This window comes from Anabrus simplex, chromosome 5 (assembly GCF_040414725.1).
Source record: "Anabrus simplex isolate iqAnaSimp1 chromosome 5, ASM4041472v1, whole genome shotgun sequence".
NCBI classification, from domain to species: domain Eukaryota; kingdom Metazoa; phylum Arthropoda; class Insecta; order Orthoptera; family Tettigoniidae; genus Anabrus; species Anabrus simplex.
Window position 1 is genome coordinate 239,285,090 of NC_090269.1, and position 17,162 is coordinate 239,302,251.

Below are 17,162 nucleotides of genomic sequence, written 5' to 3' on the forward strand. Positions count from 1 at the left end.
ATTTCCATCCACCAACATTCGCCACAGCACTGCACCGAGCAAGGGTAGGAGGGGAGGAAAGATAGGTTGCGCAAGGCAGAAACAACAGAGATTAGGCAGCAGAGCAACAACAACAACAACAGGTCTGCTACCACTCAAATCGGGTTCAGAACAACAGTGGAACAACAAACAACCACCGCTCTGATACCACTCTCTCAGCTCACCACCCTCTAGGACCCCGGTACGACCTAGGGATGATGAGGTGAATAACCTTACCCACCAGGGTGAGAGAAGAAGAAGAGAGAGAGAGAGAGAGAGAGAGATAGATAGAGACCCTGGTGAGAAGGTTGCTAGCGTGTCCGCCCCAAAAATGGGGGTTATAGCGAACACGAGGGAGAATGATGGGCACAAGAAGAAGGACAACAAAGGTTCAAGCACAATAAAAAACAAGAAAACATAGAAATAACTTACCGGAAGCAGCGGAGGAAGACGACTTAAGGCCGTGGAAGTGAATGCACAAGAAAATCGGTGGCAGTGCTCCACCGAACGTGGCGAATGAAAACCAACACTTCAATGAAGTTAAAGAATTTTAATGGAAGGGCAAATAGTAGGTAACAAACCAAGTCATTAAGTTGATAAAACCTATGTTTATTTTAAGACGTAAAGCCAAAATGTAAATAAAGTCAACGTAAGGTTGAAAGGTGGAAAAAGTAATTAACAATAAATAAAATAAATCAGAATATACCCAGGTATGGTTTAAAAGAAAAATTAATTCATTATTAATTAACAATTAATGGTAAATAAATACTCTTTAACAGATAATAAATTGAAAATTTTATGAAAACAACCAAGAAAGGAAAAGGATGACCTCCGTACCTAATAAAATGTGATCAGAAAACAACGGAAAACCAATAGACTTCCTTACATAAATGCTACCTTGAAATAAAATGTGATCGATCACGGATAGTTAATTAATAAAAAAACTCAGTTAACAATTATTCAATAAAATGGATCTTCAACGCGGCCGCTTCTCATAATTACCAAAATTAAAAACGTTCAGTTTCCACCAAGGACAGTTTCCAAGACATATAGAATTTTACGTAAAAATACACACCACCCGGGGGGGGAAGAAAATAGTAACCCAACTTTAAAGGGTGGTCAAAATTAATAAATAAACTTTAAAACAGAGAACGATACACTCAACTCAGAAATATATACTTCTAGATGCACACGGGCTCCAAACGCCAGACAACATTAAAACCCGACAACAATCACCGCAAAAAACGTTGCCAAGGTAACCACCAAACAAAAGCAACGCCTCCAAATAACAAGGAGGAAAACAGGCTAGAGAAAAAAATTTTAATTCCCCCAAAACTCCAGAAGGGGGAGGGGAGAAGATAACATACCAAACGAGTTAAAAAACAAACACAGGAAAGCAAACAGAAAGCCGAAGAAGGTAAAGCTCACTACCTTGGAGACTGTACCTTGGTTCACAAGGAAAGTAACAATTTAAAGTGCCAAAAAGAAACCTTTTAAATTTTAAATTAATAATCCCAATTCAGTTCACTGTGAACCTTCCACATTACTGTGATTAATTGCCGAAACTGTTTTCCAGATTTTCAATACCACACACGCTAATAGGTATTAATTTAACGACGAAGTCCAAATATTTATTATTATTATTATTATTTTTCCTGAAATCTTCGAAAATATCAAAATCCTCTTCTGGACGACGTTTAAAATGATTCAAACACTGGTACATACCTTTGGTGATGAAGAAATGAGAGGAATTTAAACCTGACCATTGTTAACGGGGAATGCAGTCACACGCCCAGCAACCAGACCTCGTTGGGAAGTATCCAGACGAAAAATAAATCCAAAAATATGATCAGAAGAAATGGCAGGAGGTCTCCAACTAGTTCACCCGGGGAAAATCCCCGTTAATGGAGGTATCACGGGGGTTTTCTGGAAATCCACCTCTCCATGGCGTAGCACTCAAACACACAAGCGCACATGATGGCTGACTGAAGCGAACTGGCTTTCGCGTCAGACGCGAGGAAGAAGCAAGACTCTCTGGTAGTAGGCCGGCGCATGCGCAGTTATGCGCAACCTCACGGAGCCCAAAACAATGCCGCGCGGGATACATTAGCTTAAAACGGTATATTGCAGAGCAGCCAATTGACACAGATATTCTAGGGCGCAAGGCCAGTTCAAAATGTTTATAAAGGGGCGGCTCACACAATTTAATATTGTCTCAATTATATATTTTCTGATTTCTGAAAGTTTTGCTAAAGTATGGATCTATAGTCCCTAAAATGCATGTTAAAGATGTAAGTATACATGAAGATGCAAGTTCATTCAATTTCAAACCATTAAAATGTATCAAAAATTAAGTTCCCCAAAGAGAACCATAATTTAATGTCACTGGCTCTGAATATTATAAGCATTCAAGTTCTTTCGACCTTTTCAGTTGTGAAATTACCATTGTTTCGCCTCCTTGAGACGTCAGGCTCATCAGTTGAATTGCCGTACTTTTCCAAGATGGCTAGTGTGCCACTGAGACACCACCGCAAGCCTCCTTTTGAGGCACAATCAATGACTGTGCGCTAAGGGAAATATGTTCCTCTAAAAGTTTCATGTTTTCCGTTTGCTTTTATATCATATATTGGATACTTATCTTGTATTTGCAATCAGTGAAATTAAATTATGGTTCCTTTCATGGAACTTAACTTTTGATATTAAAGCTAAAGGCAGGTATTTATAGCAAGTGGAGGTATATATCTCACCTAATTTACTGTCATTGCATATGGTGTCTCACCTCAGTCGGGGAGAATGTCACTCTCTTGGGGGTCCATTCAAATGAAATCATTGATTGCGTCTCAATAGGGCACTAACCGCCAACATTTTGGAGATGAGCTCGATGCCACACTGGAATGAAAGTCTGGTCATTTCATGACTAAAAAGAAATCTAAACAGCTTGAGGTATTCACTGTTGTAAGAACTTTAAAGTTATTGTTATTTAAAAATCAGTTGTTTTCTTAACCCATTAGCGTCTGAATTAATTTTTTTCTGAGATTTGCTTATTTATTGTGTCTTGCCGCATGTTTGAGACCAAAATAAACTAATAAAACAAGTTTCAGAATTTTGGAATCGCTAGGTCATAAGATATTTGATGTTGCCTATGGCAACGCTAGGCGCTTGCACTACCTATTTTTAAACAATGAGTTTTGAAAGTCAAATTTAGGTTGCAAAGTGTCTTTTTGTTTTTGTGCAATAACAATGTTGAAATATTTTAGCATTATTTATTTAAGAATTTGGAATATCAGTTTTTATTCACATCACAGCAAGAAGAAAAATAGAATTACTGAACAAAGGAGAAAATATTTGTTTGCAGAACATAGACACATATGTACAGTCCGTTGCCTGTCAAAAAAAACCACTCATTGTAACAGTAGAATAAAATCAAAAATAAGAAAATGAAGAATCAAAGAACTTCAGCTGCAGTTACAAACTATAGAGTAACTACAGTAGTCTATATTTTCGGAGGCATATAAAAGCCCACCCTCAGTACTTGCGTGTTAGCCACAGAGATAGGAAATGACAATCTTTCACTGTCTTCATATCATCCTGCGTGTCCCAATAAGAATGCTTGGAGGCAACCTATTATAAATATCTAGAAATTAAAAGTATGGCGATAAAGCAACGAATTTCATTAGAAGTTATTTGTGGGTCCGTACAATTTAAAAACATTGCATACGTTTTAGTCTCTCGAACTAAATGTGCGATCAGCTGGTTATCTGTAAACAGTTCAAAAATGTTAACAACAGTCATGGATTTTCACTTGCTATAACTGCTATAAATTTCTGCCATTATTCCTGAAGCTGGGGAGCCCGTAGACTGTCCTGCTTGTAAATTTTTCCATTAAAGGTAAAATAATTATTGGAGGTTACAAATTCTAAAATATTTAAGAATTCTTCTATTTCTTGTATGCTTAATTTTCTGTGTTTTAGAAAATTGTCCTTGATGATCTTAGAAATTTATTTAGACCATTTGGAAAATTCCAAAATTCACAATAAAATTAAAGGTATTGTATTCTGGACACGCTATGTCGATGATATATTTGCCATAATAGATCATAACATCTCCAACAGTGACATCGTTTCTCGAACAGTTAAATGCGGTCGATCCATGGATCAAGTTTACTTCCGAAGTTGAAGTTAATACGGTAATTCTTTAAACTTCTTAGATATCACTATCAACAACAGCTCCAATAAATTCTCTTACACTATTTTCAGGAAGCCCACCCATACTGTTTATACCATTCAGCAAGATTCAATACATCCGGAATCCCAAAAAAGAGCAACCTTTTATAGTTTGATCCATAGAGCCTTCCATGTCCCTTTACCTGATGCAGATCGTAAAAAAAAACTCGACTCCATTCACATAATAGCGAGAAAAAACGGTTTTAGTAAGCATTTCATTGACAGGATAGTCAACAAAATTGTCAACAAACCCAGTTCAACCCTTCTTTGAAAAAACAAAACAAAAAAAAAACATACAACTATGCCTCTTTCACCTATACCAATTATAAGATTTTCGAAATCGCCAACATTTTAAAGAAGCATAAGGTCAACATTGCTTTTAAAACAGTTAACAATAACATTAATCTCTTTTACAACCATCATAAAATCAACAACACTATGAGGAAATACAATAAATCAAGTGTATATAAGTTGAATTGCAATCAATGTTCCGCGAGCTATATTTTGCAAACCGGGAGAGGCTTTTTGATCAGATATAAGGAACATGTCAACGCCGCTAAACATAGAAGATACTCCGCCATGAGCACTCATATGACAGAGTCCAATCATTTCTTCACTTCCATAGAACAGGACCTAAAAATTCTTTATTTTCATAATAAGGACAGTTTACTCAACATTTTAGAAAACATTTATATCAACATAGATCAAAAACGCAACCCCACTCTTAATTTGAATGAGATTTCTGAAACTAAGAATGTAATTTTTGAGGCATTGCTCAACAGTTCCTATTTCGACAAGCATTCAAACAAGCTTCCACGTGATTGCTCCCCGCCTATTGATTCTAACCTTCCCCTAATTTCCCCTCACTCCAGCTCCCATCACACACGACCTCCATAGTTCGTCTTCAGTCAACCACAATCATCCATGCTAAGCTAATTACTCTTGAGAGGCAAGAACCCAAGTAATCAGATGTGCCGCATTCTTCCCTTTCTTTCATTCTTATATCGTAAGATACAAGAAAACTTGCCTAATTTCAATAATTACAATAGTACTTATTCTTATTCTAGGGCCAACCACTGTATTTCTACATACGTCATACGATCAGATATCCCACCTAATTTTTAATAAGAAATGTCAACTTTGCACCAATTAGACGATCCTTTATATCATCTCACTGGATTCCCTACACATGCTCGTTGATTGTCTTTTTTCTACTAGAAATAACATTGTGCACCTAATTGTCAGCTTTTACCGACGGACCTGAATACTGCATGTCAACAGCACCCTCAAGAAGAATTTTAATACCAAGTTTTACTGTATCATCTCATGCGTATAATTTTAAGTTTGTTCATCAGCAACTTTTGAATGTTTGTGCTCGGAACAATCTAGAACAGCCTCACTATTTTAATTGACGTATTCGGCAACCCGATTTATTTCAGTGTGTTATTCTGTCCTTGTCTTTTTTGTGCTTTTTCTTGAATATTTTACGGCTGATGATGTCTACAAGTTAGACGAAACATGTCTCGTCATATTTTAAATAATGTTGTTTAAATAATTAGACAATAAACTTTTGGTATTGTAAAGGTGGAATATTGACTTAACCTTAAAGTATACTGTATTTACGCAAATAATCCCCGCCACCGAATAATCCCTGCACCCTAACTTTAGGAAGGCTGATTTTGAAAAAAAATGTCAAGAATGACTCAAATAAAACCCGCTCCCCAATTTTGTGCCTCAATTTAAAAAAAAATTGCAGGTATCATTCGCATAAATACGGTATTACGGCGGATAATTGGTTCGCAGACTTGAACTTGATAGTTGACTTCAAGAGATTATCTTATGTCGACACCATTAGAAGGAATAAAAGATGTCTTCCAGCTGAGCTTACGAATTGAAACAAAGGACACTAAAGTCATCAATGTTTGGTTTCAATGAATATGCCACTTTAGCCTCCTATGTTCCTAAGAAAAAAAGAATAATTGTCCTGCTCGTTTCCAGTCATCATTTAGATGACGACTTGATTGATGATGAAAGTGGAGAAAATGCCAAACCTATAATTATGACATGCTGTAACGGGACAAAGGGTGGAGTAGATGTCGTGTATAAAATGTGTGGGAGTTACAACGTAGCCCAAAATACCGCACATTATCCACTAGATATTTTCTTTGCTGTGTTGAATGAAGCTGGCATAAATGCTCAAGTAGTGGCTATTGGGAACGGAATGAATGTCGGTAGAAGAAGACTGTTTCTGAGCACACTCTCTGAGCAGTTGGTGTCAGAAGAGATTAGGCGAAGGAGCATGTATCCAACGGATCTCCATTCAACACTGCATTTCCAACTTGAAAAGTACCAACCTGCAGAGCAAGGCAAAGAAGCAATAGCCACTGGAACTACGCTTCCTCCACTTGCTGAAAAGAAATGATGTGACGACACTTGCAAGCTTGCTAAACTGGAGAGGATCACTAGAATGACAAGGCACAGCTGCAAGATATGTAAGAAACATTTCAGCCTGGAACACGGAAGAATGATTTGTCATGAGTGCTTCGAAAATATGGACTTGGGAAAATAAAAGGAAAGATGAACAGTTCTTTCTGTATTTTTTCTTTAGTTTTGTAATACATTGCATACTTTTCTGTTTTTGCATTATTATTATTATTATTATTATTATTATTATTATTATTATTATTATTATTATTATTACTTCAAATTCTGTGAACAAGGTTACAGTATATCATGCTATAGTTTTTATTGCAGGGTATATTACTGTGTGTGAAATAAAGACTACCTAAGAGATATGACACTGAGTATTCTTGTAATATTTGAAACAAGATAAAACAACCTGCAGGAATTTATTGTTGCTGTTAACAATGGAAATAAGAGTAAAAGGAATGTCAACATTATTTAACTTGATTATATCCAAACATGTCGAAAACTAAGTACACAATGGTGCCTCTTAGATGCCGTGCGACTTATCGTGTCAAAATTAGAGTGCGACCGACGGAGGGTTAATGGAAAAGCACTGGGAAAAAGGGAAACCACTTTTTCTACTATTCCCAGACATCGAAAAGGCTTATGATAGCGTACCAGGGGAGCATATCTGGAAATGTCTAAAAGAGCTGGGAGTTTGCGACAGTCTTATTGCAAAAGTGAAGGTGCTGTATGATAAAACTAGAAGTTGTGTGCAAGTGGGTTGCAGGCTGTTCAGATGGTTTTGAAACGAAGAGAGAAGTACAGCAAGGCAGTGCTTTGTCACCCCTCTTATTTATCACCGTGATGGATGCCATAATAAAGGCTGTAGAAAGGAAGGAGCAGCAGGCCTTGCAAGCTTTCATCTTTGCAGATGACGTGGTGATCGGGGGTGAAACCGAAAATGATGTTGAGAAAAAGCTTCAGAAATGGAGTCGAGAGCTTAAGAGGTATGATTGAAATATCAATAAGGCTAAGACGGTGGTGATTAAGTTACAGAGGGGATATGACAAATCACAAATCAGAATAAACGACAGCAAACTGGACAGTTCCAGCGTTTAAGTACTTGGCTAGTATAGTATCAAAAGAATGACTGACTGACTGACTGACTGATTCATTATCACAGAGCCAAAATTACTGGACATAAAGAAATGAAATTTTGAGGACACATTTATATTGCAATCTAGGGGCTCAATAAGGGAGGATATTTCGATATTCCATCGCTAAGGGGGTGAAAATGGGGGTGAATTTTAAAAATGTGTGTATCTATACTTCAAAAACTTAACAGTTTAAAGATGTGAAAATTGGTATTTGGACTCTTCGTTAAAAATAAGGAAATATGTATTTTTCTTGTTTTTGGAAAATCCTCTTACATAGGATGAAAAAAGGTGAAAAAGGGATTGAATACCTTTTATGAGGATACATAAATTTCAAAAACTGAAGATGTTACAGTCATGAAAATTAGCATTTGGAATCCTCTTTAAAAATAAAGAAACACAATTTTGTTTTTGGAAAATCTACTTAAGAGGGATAGACAGGAGTGACAAAGGGAGTGAATTTTTAAAATGAGTATATCTACAATACATCTAAAAAAACGTAACATGTTACAGACATGAAAATTGGTATTTGGAATCTCCTGTAAAAGTAAAGGAACACGCACAATATATTTCTGGAATTTTTAAAATGAGCATATCTATAGTATATCTCAAAAACCTAACTTATTACAGACTAGTTGATGTACCCGTGCTTCGCTACGGGATTCTCAGAAAGTCTGACTTTGTGGTTTTCCTAACCTGAAATCAACATAGGTCATTACAAAAACGTAAGTATGAATGTAGCGATTAAAAGCAATGCTATCATATAAAATACTCGATCAAATGGAAAGCCGCACGTTTTATCACTTTTAACGAAAAGTGCTGCGGTTAGATTGCGTTGCCAGTCTAATAGTCCAAAGTTCCAGAGCTGGGATGACCAGGCCGCAGATTGCCATGAACACTCATCTGCCAGTATTCCGCTAAATATGCACACTGTTCATTCCAATCAGTGCCTCAGAGTAGAGATTGAATAGCCCGAATGTTATGATGATCCAGTGTGTTACGTACCAGTAGTATCAGAAAATTTATAAACCAGGGGAATTGCATGCTAAAGAAGAAAGTTATCTCACTCCCCAGCTACTTCCCACCAATATTCAGACAGGCTGTTACACACTGTACGACTGGGCGAGTTGACCGTGTGGTTAGCGGTGCGCAGCTGTGAGCTTGCATCCGAGAGATAGTGGATTCGAACCCCATTGTTGGCAGCGCTGAAGATGGTATTCCGTGGTTTCACACTTTCACACCAGTCAAATGCTGGGCCTGTACCTTAATTAAGGCCTAAGGCACTCCTAGCCCTTTCCTATCCCATCGTCGCCATAAAACCTATCTATGTCGGTGCAACGTAAATCAAATAAAAATACTCTGTACGCAGCAATAATCCTATCTACCGGAGATGAGGGGCAACAGAAGACACAAAGCACATCACGACAAACAATGGTCAATGTAATGTTATTGTTGATCAATGTTATGAGCTTTCTATATTGTAGGCCTTCACATTTAGTTTTCTTTCGACTCTGTGATTTGTAAAATATTTTATACCATACACTGTAGTTTCTTATTCTCCGACTTTACATACCGATTTTCATTAAATACTGTTTACCCATTTTCTCGTTACTCGGCGCTGATATGGACTTAGTAACAAAAAACCAAATTCATGAATATCTTTGTGATCATAGCCAGTACGGTAAGAATGTATAAGACATGAATAATAGGAAATATAATACTATATAACCTTAGTTATGTAGCATTCATCGATTACACCTCTAATAAGAAATATTTGAGAATTACATTTTAGGCCTTCCCCTAAACTACCATTTCACTCAGCGTGAATAAAATAATTTACAGCCTAGACTATAGCGACTTATTTCCTAACTTTGCATACCGATTTTCATCAAGATAGGACTACTAATAACAACAATATTTGAGAATTGAATTTTACGCCTTCCCCTAAACTACCATTTTTATCAGCGTGAATACAATTATTGATAGCCTAGATTGTAGCAGTTTATTCCCCAACTTTGCATACCCATTTTCTTTAAAAATACGACCACTAATAACAAAAATAGTTGAGAATTCAATTTTAGGCCTTCCCCTAAACTACCATTTCACTCAGCGTGAGTAAAATGATTTATAGCCTAGATTGTAGAGGCTCATCCCCGGACTTCACATACCGATTTTCATTAGACCACTAATAACATAAATAGTTGAGAATTCAATTTTAGGCCTTCCCCTAAACTACCATTTCACTCAGCGTGAGCAAAATGATTTATAGCCTAGATTGTAGAGGCTCATCCCCCGACTTCACATACCGATTTTCATTAAATTATCTTCAACCGTTTCCTCGTGATGCGTGTACATACATACATACAGACAGACAGACAGACAGACAGAAATTACGGAAAAGTAAAAAGTGCATTTTCATGTTACTATGGACATGACCGATACAGAAATACCATTATTTTCAAATTCTGAGCAATGTACAGACAAAACTCTTATTTTATATATATAGATGTGAAAATTGGTATTTTTAATCCCTTTTAAGAATAAAGTAACGTGCAATTTTTTGTTTTTGGAAAAAGCAATTAAGGTGGGTGGGGGTAAAATGACTGAATAAAGGGTTGAATTATTTTTATGGGATACTTGTATCTCAAAAAATGAAGATGTTACAAACATGAAAATTTGAATTTGGAATCTTCTTTAAAAATAAAGAAACATATAGTTTTTGTTTTCGGAAAACCTACTTAAGGGGGTGGGTGAAAAGAAATGAGTTCATTAATATTAAAATATGTCTCTTATACAACATTATACTGTAAGTCAGCTCACTTACTGTCCACATATGATTGAAGTCTTGTGCAATGATGTGACATACGAACTGAGAGAATACTGAGCTGTTCTTCCCAATATAAAACAGGTACTTTTGAGTGGTCATGAGCATGACTCATAGTCATAGGGCAGGCTAGAGTCAAGTTTAATTAATTGTCAAATGCCAACTAAGTTATAATACTCAGATTCATTAAACTAATAAATAGTATAACCTAATAGCCTACCTGCTTACTAGCCACTTTAAAATTATGTTTTGACTACCTTTTTAACACTGCAAATAAATCCATCTATTATTTAAATCTCCCTGTAAGAAGAGGACAGTGAATGAAAGTGGGTATTATTTTCAAATAAGCTGAGCTCGAGAGTCCATTATAGCACACGATTCTTTCAGTGTACCATAGCTCTGTATGTATTGCTTCAGAGGAAGTTCGGCTCCCCGCCAATGTCCAGTGTACCGATAATGAACCGTGTGTGTGTGTGTGCGTGTTGTCTCTCACTGATCCATGACTGCGTACGATTCTTTCGGTGTTCCATGGCTCACTGTATGTCTCGCTGTAGGGGAAGCTCGGCTCTTTGCCATTGTCTAGTGTGCCAATAAGGAGCCGTGTGTATCTTGTGTCTCACTGAGCCGTGCTCGCGCGTGATTCTTTTGGTGTGGCATGATTCACTGTCTCTCTGCAACGGAAGCTCAGCTCCCCGCCAACGTCTAGTGTCCTGCTAGTGAGCCGTAAGTGCGCCGCTCAGCACTGTCTGCTGGGAGTAAGCTGAATCGTGTGCCGTGAGTTCGCCGTTCCTGTGAATCGATTCACTCGGACACTTGAATGAATTGATACAATGCTTTGAATCATGCATTCAGTAGCCAACACTATAGCACACTACTGTAAGTGACCATTGCCACTGGGATATTTTCCATTTGTATTGCATTTGTTAATAATAATAATAATAATAATAATAATAATAATAATAATAATAATAATGGAGTCCCATTTCCATGTGACATCCGAAGCACTCCTTGGAACAACTTGGTGAGCAAAATGGAATTCAGTGGGGAGCTATCAAAATGAATGGGGTTTATGGAAGAAAGATAGAATGACCTAGCTGAGTCAGCAAAGAGGATGCATCTGGATGTATTATGAATTAAACTAGTAGTATTTCTTGCCATATTTTCTTTCCATGGAATTGCTGCTTGTAGTAGTAGTAGTAGTAGTAGTAGTAGTAGTAGTAGTAGTAGTAGTAGGGTGATTATGGTTTAACTTCACTTTATTATCTATTTACTACTATTTACACATGTTTATGACGTGCTCTAGCATATGTGCTTAACAAAGGATGTACACCCTTCTTACACTGTTTACAAATGTATCTGGTCTTTTTCCTTTACCACCTTGACTAGTACTAATCTTGCTGCATACGGAACAGTTGCGGGGGGTTTTTTTCCCGGTAGAAGAGTAACGGGTTCGTTGCCTGCCCGCAGGAGCTGAATTGCTGCTTGGTCACCAAGCCACTCAACAGCAAGTTCCTCAACTAATGAATTTTTTTTTTTTTTGCTTTACGTCGCACCGACACAGATAGGTCTTATGGCGACGATGGGACAGGAAATGGCTAGGAGTGGGAAGGAAGCGGCCGTGGCCTTAATTAAGGTACAGCCCCAGCATTTGCCTGGTGTGAAAATGGGAAACCACGGAAAACCATTTTCAGGGCCGCTGATAGTGGGGTTCGAACCTACTATCTCCCGAATACCGGATACTGGCCGCAATTAAGCGACTGCAGCTATCGAGCTCGGTACTAATGAAATTGTGAAGTCGAGTCTTGATAGGGGTTTGTCTGTATTATCTTTATACAAAATGTACAAGTTGATTATCATTCTTCCAAAAATGTGAAATTTCACTTTTTTTTTTTTTTTTTCCAATACTTAAGTGTCTGGCAGTATAGCATTTGATCTGATGAGTCAACTCCGCCCATATAAGAATTGTACTGCTGAATAACAGATGGTTTGCTGGTTGTAAATAACTTGTTTCCTTTCTTCTTTGATTTTATTTCACTTTTTGCCTCCGCCTTTGTAAACAGGAGAAGTACTAGCTAGTGCTAGCACCTGGCAGCAGACTTACTTCCACCACCTACTACAACAAAACATCAGCTTTTACAAGGTTATCAGTGCTACCAACTTTAAAACTATTGTTTATAGTCTTATTTAATCCAATACTAGTCCAAAACATGTATTATTATTAAAATGAATAAATAACTTGGAAAATATTTTTTGCCGGATCGGACGTTGGCGTTTTTAGACTAAACCTTGAACGTCTGATCAATCGGACGTTGGCGGTTAAAGTGTTAAATTGCTCTACACGTGATCCCTGGGTAGCGCTAAGTGAGCAACAGCATACAGGCGCACAGTGCATAATTTCAGGAATCTAGCCGGCCATAAATCGTATCTCGGAAACTAATGGACTGATTTACATAAAACTTAGTATGTAACTGCTGTTATTGGAGATAATTAAGTGTGTGATCAATCAAGTACAAAGAACAAATTACTACGCCAGGAATAGATTTAGTAACCTTTCTTTCTTTCTTTCTTTCTTTCTTTCTTTCTTTCTTTCTTTCTTTCTTTCTTTCTTTATCTATTTAGCCTTCAGGGTTGGTTTTTCCCTCGAAATCAGCGAGGCATCCCACCTGTACCACATCAAGGGCAGTGTCCTGGAGCTTCAGACTCTGGGTCGGGGGATACAGCTGAGGAGGATGACCAGTACCTCTCCCAGGTGTCCTCACCTGCTATGGTGACCAGAGGCCTTGCGGGGGGTATGGGAAGATTGGAAGGGATATACAAGGAAGAGGGAAGGAAGCATTAGTAATCTTTGTAATTTCAATAATTCTTTGTTATAGCTTTAAGAAATTAAATAGATGTTAATAGTGGGACATGCTGTTTAGTATGTTTAAAAAGAGATACAGGAATACATGTAATTGCCAAACAATTTATTCATTAGATGCAGTTACATCAGAATCGCTATCGTCAGTCATTATCTCCTTCGGTAGATCCAGATACAGGAGGCTCAGAGAGTAAATTGAGCACTTCTCGTGAAAGCGGAATCAACTTCCTCCTCCTTGATTTCCCTAAGCTGGTAATATAAGGGTCCGATGATATAAGCAGCGTATGGAAAAGCTCAGTATTTGTGCTTTCTGGAAGGTTTCCTATTATCTTTATTCCTGGTCTTCTGGGCTTCCTTGTAGAGTTGTCCAATAGGTATAATACAGTGCCTAATGACCTCCTCTCCATGAATCAGGAGTTTGTGCAACGTTACAGGCATGTAGTACGATTTGTATTTTTGTGAGTACAATTGTATATTTTCCTTTGCGTACATGCCAAATGTCACTTTATCAATGACATACCCACACGAAAGAGTTTCTACGATGGCACGTAGATGGTTTATTAAATTTATATCTACTCCAGTAATATCTTCAGAAGTGGAAGCCTCTCTGAAGAATCTTCTAGCCGTTTCCATCATTGGTATTGCCAGCACTTTGCTTCGGATATCAACCAATAGACGCATTTCCTCCCTGAACTTCTGTAGTGAAGTCATCTACAGTATTCATTTATTGCGTGTGCATTTTAGGCTTTAAATCAGTGTGTAAATTTATTGTGTTGAGTGAGAGTTGTGCGATAAGCCTACATGTGTGATTTATTTCTTTGACATAAATACTGTGATATTTTTTAGTCATCTGCAGTATTTATTTATTTATTGCGTCTGTTTTCTAGCTTTTATTGTGTGGATAAATTTATTAAATGCAATTAAATACATCCCCCGCCCCTCAAGCCCATAAAATTATTTGTCTTAATTTCTCTCGCAATTTGCCTTATATTTCAGTGCTGAGGTTTCTTATGTGCCGTAGTTTACCTCTGATTCTGTACAAACCAAAAGTGGCCTCTGTAAACCTCACGTCCCCTTTAGTTCATAAAAGTAATTTGTAGCTTAGTTTCTTCAGCCTTTTGTCTTGAACTTACATACGGAATTTCACAAATTTATGTGCCGCCGTTTTCCCGTGATGGCGTTGAGCAGAGCCGTTCAGTTTGGCAACCCTGTTGTCATAAGAACAATACTGTTTTCTTAACATGGAATGAGCTATAGTACTGGCAGGCTCATCCTGACATTCTTGTGATGCACGTCCTTCTGCAAGGCTCATTCTCTGCTCGAACCAACTTTTGTTGTACTTCAGCAATTTGTCCCTTTTTCTACTATATTTTGTCCAGCGTGATCGAATTTTAGCACACAAACTACTGACAGATTTCCTTATTGACTTGTATACATCCTCAGAACAATCCTCAAAGCCTAAATGTTCAATTACAACATTCGCAATATCATAGTTCCACTTATATTCCCTGCTGTTCCTCAACAGCTCGAAAACCGACCTCCGGGTTACAGAGTACATGACTCCTGAAAAAAGTTAATTACTCTCATGGTCGCGCCTGGTTGCAGCAAAAGTCACAGTTTTCTATTCATTGAAATATAGATAACTCATCCAAAAGACTTTCATTGCGGAAATCAAAGGCAATCCATTTTGAAAGTCAGCTCAAATTTGTATAATTAGATAGCGCTTGGACACCGTGTACCTGAATTTTAAGTGCATATTGCGGACAACAGTATAGTAATTTTCAGAAAATGCTACATACTTTATAAAATACATACCTTCATTTAATATAATCACATTGCAAGCTAAAGAAATATTTAGTTCTGACGTCTTTACTGAGCCCTCACATAATAATAACTGCGTGTTCGCCTCGCCAGAATATGATGCCCTAACGGAGGAGAGCCACTTTAGGCCTTCGGTGAGATTAGGTAATTAGACAGCGCGACTTTTCAATACTTAATTACTGTACCCAAGAGTCTTATAAACACGACTCACAGAAAATGCGAACCAAAGACAAGGGTTGAAAATGTTATTTTGGCCGGCTGGATGCTAGAAATTACCCACTGTGAGGCGGTCCAACTGTTTGTTGAATTTCAACAGATCTCCTGGCCATATGGACTCAAAATATGATTGCAGTGAATGCATACAATAAATTTTGAGTGAGCCATCAACAAACTGAGAGATCCAAACTGCAAGCATCCAAGTTATGTTATTGTCAACTTTCATGCTGATGTTGTTATGAAATAATGAGACAGTTTTCCAATAATGACCTGCTATCATATTGTTTGTTTCAGATACTGGTGTCAGTAATGAATGACAGTGGCATAGAAGAAAAAGATCTGCCTCCATATCTCTCTGAAGACCCTTCTCCTACCAAAGACAAGGCTGTCTCAATGCTGGGAGAGCTTAAGGCAAATGCTTGTGGAGTGTACAAATGGTTCCAGGACTCATTCTTTTGGTAGTAGTGTTTGTTAAATGTACTGTACATGTCTGTAAAGTTATCAGTGTGTGTTTATTTATGGGCACAAGAAGATATGTAGTTTAGTTTACCGAAAACCTGACCTCTACTTTGAATAAACTTTTACAACTGATCATTTCTTTCAATTTGTCTAAACATACTGCTGGATTTTCCCTTTCTTGGAATCTACATCATTTTTGGTCCTAAACATAGGTAGAGTAGAGTCCCACACTCGAGCTAATGTGGACTGAGAGGGTGTCAAGTTTTACGGTTATTCACAACTCATAATATTTTACTGCATATTACTCTAATGAAAGTTCTACCACAATACAACATACCCTAAAATAATTGTTTAACCAAAAAAGTGGCTTCCAATCGAGGGATAGTGGGTTCGAACCCCGCTGCTGGCAGCCCTGAAGATGGTTTTCTGCGGTATCCCATTTTCACACAAATGTTGGGGCTGTACCTTAATTATGGCCACAGCTGCTTCCTTCCCACTCCTAGTCCTTTCCTATCCCATCATCGCTATAAGACCTATCTATGTTGGTGCGACATAAAGAAAATTGTAAACAGATGATAATAATAATAATAATAATAATAATAATAACAGTTAAAAATTAAAGAAGAAACATATTTTTAAAACTGAGGAATTGACTAGTTCTTTGTAGGAAAACTTTTGTGATACCTAACTCTCTCATGCACTCATTTTGTCTTCAAACATAGGCGACGGAGAAACAATATGTCCATAACAGATGCACCTTTCCTCCATGTAATGGAGCATTCCTTCAGCAACCTCTAGTCCTACACTGTTAGTCACCTTTTAACTTTTCCTTTTCCTTCCATCTTTTCAGATTCATCTTCATTTTTATCTTTGTTTCCTTTCACCAGTGAGACTATTTCACTATTTAAAAGTTCACAGCTTTCTTCCTGCCCCATCTATTCTCCAACAGCACAACCAGTATCTTCACAGCATGGAATTTTCTTCATTAAGTCACTGTTTCACAATTTCCTGTCTCTTCACTGCTTTCTCTCTTGAAACTTGTTTTCTGAAAAGTCCAGGAACTTTCTCCAGTAACAAACAAGGCTTATATGCTCGATTTCATTCCAAGGTTCAGATGTCCAGTCCAACATGCCTATTTTCTTTAGTTTATTGATCATGTCACACCCTTCCTCTGCAGTAAA

General features: G+C 37.5%; 1 protein-coding gene across 1 annotated transcript in view; it reads left to right on the forward strand.

Annotated features, from left to right (window-relative positions):
- The window catches only part of LOC136873934 (armadillo repeat-containing protein 1), a 49,508-nt gene extending 33,407 nt beyond the window's left edge, over positions 1 to 16,101 (forward strand). The window contains exon 5 of the mRNA XM_067147298.2: positions 15,817 to 16,101. Within this exon, the coding sequence (XP_067003399.1) occupies positions 15,817 to 15,984 (168 nt within the window). The 3' untranslated portion in view covers positions 15,985 to 16,101. The remainder of the gene's footprint in view (positions 1 to 15,816) is intronic.
- Positions 16,102 to 17,162: the final 1,061 nt, after the last annotated feature.